We start from the raw sequence: 6,000 nt of genomic DNA, 5'->3' as shown, positions 1-6,000 counted from the left end.
TCCTATCCTATCCTATGTCCTCTCCTTTTCGCTGTGCATGTTAAGTCATGTCACATACTTTGTTAAAACTCTCCATAGGTGCAAGGCGCCAGATCAAATGATTAATTTCTACCGGAGACAACCACAAAGCTTTTTATACACACATCTTTTATGAGATTGATTTACCTTTATGTAACTGTTACAGAACACTAGCAGACACTTCTAGATGAGAATCTGTACTTCATGAGATGCAATTTCCAGTTTGTAATTTGACTTTCTAAAACAATATGCCTCCAGTTACATACTGTATGAGACCACACAAGAATAATTGCCCTGGTTAAGGGAATATCTGTAGGATCTCATTACATTCACTGGGTTCCCAGTGAAACAATAGTTTAATTATATCATTCAAGATCAGATGAAATCTTCACTAAAAACAAAAACAAGTAGTGTCTAAAATATGAAGAAGAGATTTTAGATAAAGTGAAATATAAATAATGATAAATGCTTCTATGACGTTTATTAAAATAAAGAAATCAAGAATGCATGCCAAATATCTGTGTGGTCATAAGGGGAGGTGCTGGAGTAATTCGTTATTTGTATCATCAATGTAAAAAAGGTTGGATTGAGAAAGTGTGGTAAATCTAAATACACATACAGTAAGCAAACTAGACATTCATTACATTTCCTTCAGGGAATCTTTTATCCATTGGTGACTTCCTTCTTACCCTAAAATGGAAGATCCCTGCATAGGACTTAGCCAGGCTCTGATTTGGCGGCACCACTTTGACGAAGAGTTTGGGGTGCATGGTCAGACAGGACAGGGCTGCCAGAAGCCAACAGTTACCTGACAGACAGTGGAAAGAAACGACATATTTGAACTCAAATGAAGACATGAAGATATAGAAATCTATTGTGTTATTTGAGTACTGGTAACATATTTCATGCATTTGTTGAATACTTCATATTTCAATACATTTCTGCAGGCCATTTCAATACATTTCTGCAGGCCTGCACAGGTAAGTAATGTATGCCTGCTGTTTCTGTCAGAAGGCATACAGCAGGTATGTTAATGGCTAAACACAGGTGGACAACACTGGCCCAGAGGCAGGGGCTGGTCAGAAGAACACACACACGCACGCACACACGCGCGCACACACGCACGCACACACACACACACACACACACACACACACACACACACACACACACACACACACACACACACACACACACACACACACACACACACACACACACACACACACACACACACCACACACACACTCACTGCGCACAAGGCAGGAATGTTAAGTAAACATCTGTTTCATGTTCGTCCAGACAGACTTCACATTATTTAAGATTTAACATGTTTGGCACTGTTGACAGCAAATCCTTGAACATTCTTTTCTTTAACCCTTTGTCTAGGAAAAACTCCTGAGATTAATATTTTCGTCCATGCCTACTTACCCCTTATACCTTAACTTCTTTGCCTTTTTTTACTATTTTGAAAAACATTTTAAAATACTTCAAATAGCTGATCTACATCGACATGTTGTGAGCTTTTAAATATTGAAAAAAAAATCTAAATAGTAAAAAATTGCAAAAGAGTTTAGGGATAAGGGGTAAGGCATGGACGAAAATAGAGCCCTAAAAGTCTCTTTTACAGGAGAATACTCGCGGCATCATAATTGGGTGATGTACTTGTACATCAAGCCGCCTCACGCTACAGAAACAGGAGATAGGCTCTGGGTAGGCTCCTGATCTATGAGCCACATAGCTCTGGAACTGGAGTCATGCTACAGTCCAAAATTAAAAACATGCCTTGAACAAACAGAAATATTCAGAAAGGGGGGTGTATATTTATCACACACAAACAAAACATCTCATACGTGGTTAACTTGTGACACAAGGGACCTGCACTGTCATCCCCACAAATGAAAAGCAGACGGAACATCACGCAGAAGAGGTTTTCCGTTTCTACCGTGCCGATCTACAAACTCAAAATGTATTGTGTGAGCTTGTAGATCCATGCTTCATGAGGTGGCACGCAGCTATAAATCATGCATGGACCTCCAGTGCTGATCTCCCCTGGTTTGAAACCGACCTATGGGAGCGATGGTGAAAGCACATTGTTTCATAAAGGAAGACAGTGGTCCAACTGTGAAAAAAGGGGCGGGGTGTGGTAGCCTACAGCTGTTATCATTTTGTGGCTCTTCCACAAGGGCCATTTACTGACAAATTGACAATAAAATATCATGACACACATCCATCATTATACCTTGGAGAATAGGAAGATAATAACTCGACTTTACTTTGTGTGAGGGTGATGTCATATCTATGTTTGACGCACTCACCCAGTTGGCCCTGGCAGATATCAGTGGTCCCAGTTGTACCCTCCACAAACACAGCGTTCTCACTGATCTCCTACAGTCAGGAATGAGAGAGGACAATAAGAGCAGCATAATATTATAGCCTATTCTAAGATTAACCACCATGAATAAATACAGGCCTATTTTATGTTAAATGTTTCATGATATGCCCATTAGATGATGGGCATACCAACATTTCCAATTAAAAGCTGCACTGCTGCATCCTCTACCCACTGCTTTGGGTGAGAAATGGCCATGGTTCATTCATTTTCTTTCCCCTAAGATCTGAGGCACATCTGTGTGAATTAGTATGACAAACATCTGTCCAAAAGCAGCACATTATTCACATGGTGGTTGTTCAGACAAAATACAGGCAATAAAGAAAGGATGCATTTAAAAAGTCACTGTTGTACAAATAAGCAATATGCAATATGACAGAACACAGTACTATGCAGTAAGCCTAGATATAGGCCTTGTCAGGGGAAAAAAGGAAAATAAAAATATACAGTAGATAAAAAAACAAAGAAGGGTCAGGGGAGGGTAGGCAGCTGCGCTAGGTTTGTTATTGCCAGTTGGCTGCGAAGTGGTTTTTCAGGGCAATTTTAAAAGAGGGATCCACACTCCTTTAAGGCCTTCAGTAAGACGTTCCACATTTTGGTTCCACATTTTGGTTCCACATTTTGGTACGCTTTAGTTAAGGCTATTTTAGCCTACTTATGTTATGAGAGAGAACGAGATTATTAGAAGTTACAATGAATCAAGAGATGAATTAATTCATTTCAAAGTTACCAGGCTTGTATAGGCTAGGCCTACCAGCTGTAGGCTGTATATTTGTAGACTAGGTATAAGTTATTGTACAAGGCTACCAGACCAGAACAGAACAGAACAGAACAGAACAGAACAGAACAGAACAGAACAGAACAGAACAGAACAATTATGTCAATTTATTTGACAAATGACAGGCAGCCCAGCCCTCTCAGTTTCATATAGTCCAGCGGTGAAAAGTAGACCTATAGCCTACCTTTGGTCGCAGCCACGTTATTGCCTTGTTGGGGTCTGGATCCTCAGGCATCTGGATGGAATTCTGGTCGGCGGCAAATGTCGGATCACAAAATAGCGATCCAGACTTCAGGTATTCATCGAGTAGAGTCTTGAAGTCCTGGTCCCGAAATTTTATCGGGTTTCCAATGGAACCGAGCTTCGGCTGCTGAGTTGACATATTGACAGATGAAGCAGCAGAACTTTCAGAGTCAGAGACTGAAATAAGGTTTGTGCAGCAGCAGTGTAGGCTATACAGATCAGGGTTGCGGGCTCACATCATGAGCCCTGTGCTTAAATAGAGTTTATGTGCATACACCCACAGTGGGCCTGGGCCATTGGAGCGCCTCCTTCGATCCGGATTCCGGGCCAAGCTTTTAGAGGTAGGCCTAATATGCATACGCCGATGGCGGGGTCATATAAGCTGCTGGAGTCAGTGAAATGACATGGTGCCAAAGAATAAGACACTTTGATCTCTCTCTCTCTCTCTGTGTAACATCATTCTTTGAGGGTAGGAGAGGAGACAAGTAGCTACTTGGTGTGTGTGTGTGTGTGTGTGTGTGTGTGTGTGTGTGTGTGTGTGTGTGTGTGTGTGTGTGCCTGCGTGCGTGCGTGCGTGTGTTGCAGTGTAAGACAAGACCAAACAGATATCAGATGATATCAACATTTAATTTAAAGTCTGGCTAGTCACTTGTCTAGGCTATGTAGGCAACTATCACAAATCAATAATGGATGATTTATTGTTTCAAGTTACTACTTAAAGGAGTTGTTCGCCCCCAAAATGACTTTTTTTTCCTATTGATTAGGCCTACTCATGCCATGGAGACTTGAGTTCAACAATATTTGTTTGTATTTGTTGCATTCCTAAGACAATAATTGAGTTAGAGTTGAGACCATGCATGATGATAACCGTACACTGCACTGACTGCACACAGTTCCAAATAATAAACTCTAAACTGTCGCTAGATGGCGGCCTTCTCCTGCTGCCCGTTGACAATTAACCACTGAATTCAAGCCTATGTATCTCTATCAATCGATATAGGACATGGCATCTTGAAAGAGGAAAAGAGCCATTTGTTAAAGGATCCCTTCCCCAATTTTCAAGTATAATAGCTAGGCTTAGGCCTACTCATAAAACGTGGTCCTCACTAATGCTCACTGCCTCATTAATATCTGTCAAGGGCTGTGGACAGTTCAGATACCTGCATACCAATGACTTGGTAGGCAGACCTGGGAATTTCAAACAAGATTTCCAAACTTTTTTTTATTTTATTTCCATTGATGAAATCACTGGTATAGGCAGGTTTCTGATCTCTCTCTATAACTCACCAATGAGACACCATGGTACCATCTTATCTATCTATAAATGCGACAAATCTCTGTCTGTTTGTTTGTAATCCGCGTATCTCGAGAACCGTTCGTCCCACCGGCTTCAGATTCGGCACGCGCGTTCCCCGCCGCCGCGCGGAGTGCAGTGCCAGGCCTCGACCCGACCCGACTCGCGGTTTTCCGAAACCGGCGCGAAACGTTCGGAATCTCCTTATGCGGAGCTGATTGTTGACATCAGGCTGTTCCGGAGGAAATCGGCGCAAGCGCTGAGTCATTGTGACATCACTTCATAAAAGGCTCTGACATCACGTACGCCACATGAGTCAACACAAAATCTCTGTGAATGTGTATGTATGTATGTAATCCGCGTATCTCGAGAACCCTTCTTCCCACCGGCACGCGCGTTCTCCAGATATGGGCATAAAGTCTGACATCAGAGTTTTCCGCAACCGGTACTGTGTGTGCAGAGATCTTCATATATGGGCATAAGTGGACAAAGACAAACAGATGGTCAAAACGGGTCCTATGACAACAGGTATATTGGGGTTTGCATTAAAGGGTGGGGCATTCATGGGGTTTGCATTAAAGGGTGGGGCATTCATTCCCTATTTCAAATTCGGCACGTGCGTTCCCCACCGCAGCAGGTAGTGCAGTGCTCGGCCTCAACCCGACCCGACCCACGATTGTTTGAAAAAGCGACAGAAATCTCATATATGGGCATAAAATGGACGCAGATAAACAGATATCTCCATATATGGCATATATGGGCATACAATGGATGCAGAATCACAAAGATCTCCATATACGGGCATAAAAGGGACACAGACAGACAGATACAGAGATCTCCATATATGGGCATAAAATGGATGCAGATAGACAGATATCTCCATATATGGGCATATATGGGCATAAAATGGACCCAGAACTATAACTGCAGTGATCTCCATATATGGACATAAAATGGACACTGACAGACAGATACAGATATCTCCATATATGGGCAAAAATGGACACAGGCAGACAAATGGTCAAAACGGGTCCTATGCGGTTTTCCGAAACCGGCGCGAAACGTTCGGAATCTCCTTATGCGGAGCTGATTGTTGACATCAGGCTGTTCCGGAGGAAATCGGCGCAAGCGCTGAGTCATTGTGACATCACTTCATAAAAGGCTCTGACATCACGTACGCCACATGAGTCAACACAAAATCTCTGTGAATGTGTATGTATGTATGTAATCCGCGTATCTCGAGAACCCTTCTTCCCACCGGCACGCGCGTTCTCC

General features: G+C 42.5%; 1 protein-coding gene across 1 annotated transcript in view; it reads right to left on the bottom strand.

Moving 5' to 3' along the window:
- Positions 1-6,000, bottom strand: part of capn12 (calpain 12) — a gene marked incomplete at both ends in the record, with an annotated part of 29,247 nt that overhangs the window by 18,530 nt on the left and 4,717 nt on the right. Inside the window, 3 exons of the mRNA XM_080731820.1 lie at positions 708-826; positions 2,337-2,406; positions 3,373-3,558. Of these exons, the coding sequence (XP_080587946.1) occupies positions 708-826; positions 2,337-2,406; positions 3,373-3,558 (375 nt within the window). The remainder of the gene's footprint in view (positions 1-707; positions 827-2,336; positions 2,407-3,372; positions 3,559-6,000) is intronic.

This window comes from Nannobrachium achirus, assembly GCF_963921795.1.
Source record: "Nannobrachium achirus genome assembly, chromosome: 8".
NCBI classification, from domain to species: Eukaryota; Metazoa; Chordata; class Actinopteri; order Myctophiformes; family Myctophidae; genus Nannobrachium; species Nannobrachium achirus.
The sequence above is the reverse complement of the archived record's forward strand: the minus strand, read 5'-3'. Positions and strand labels throughout refer to the sequence as shown.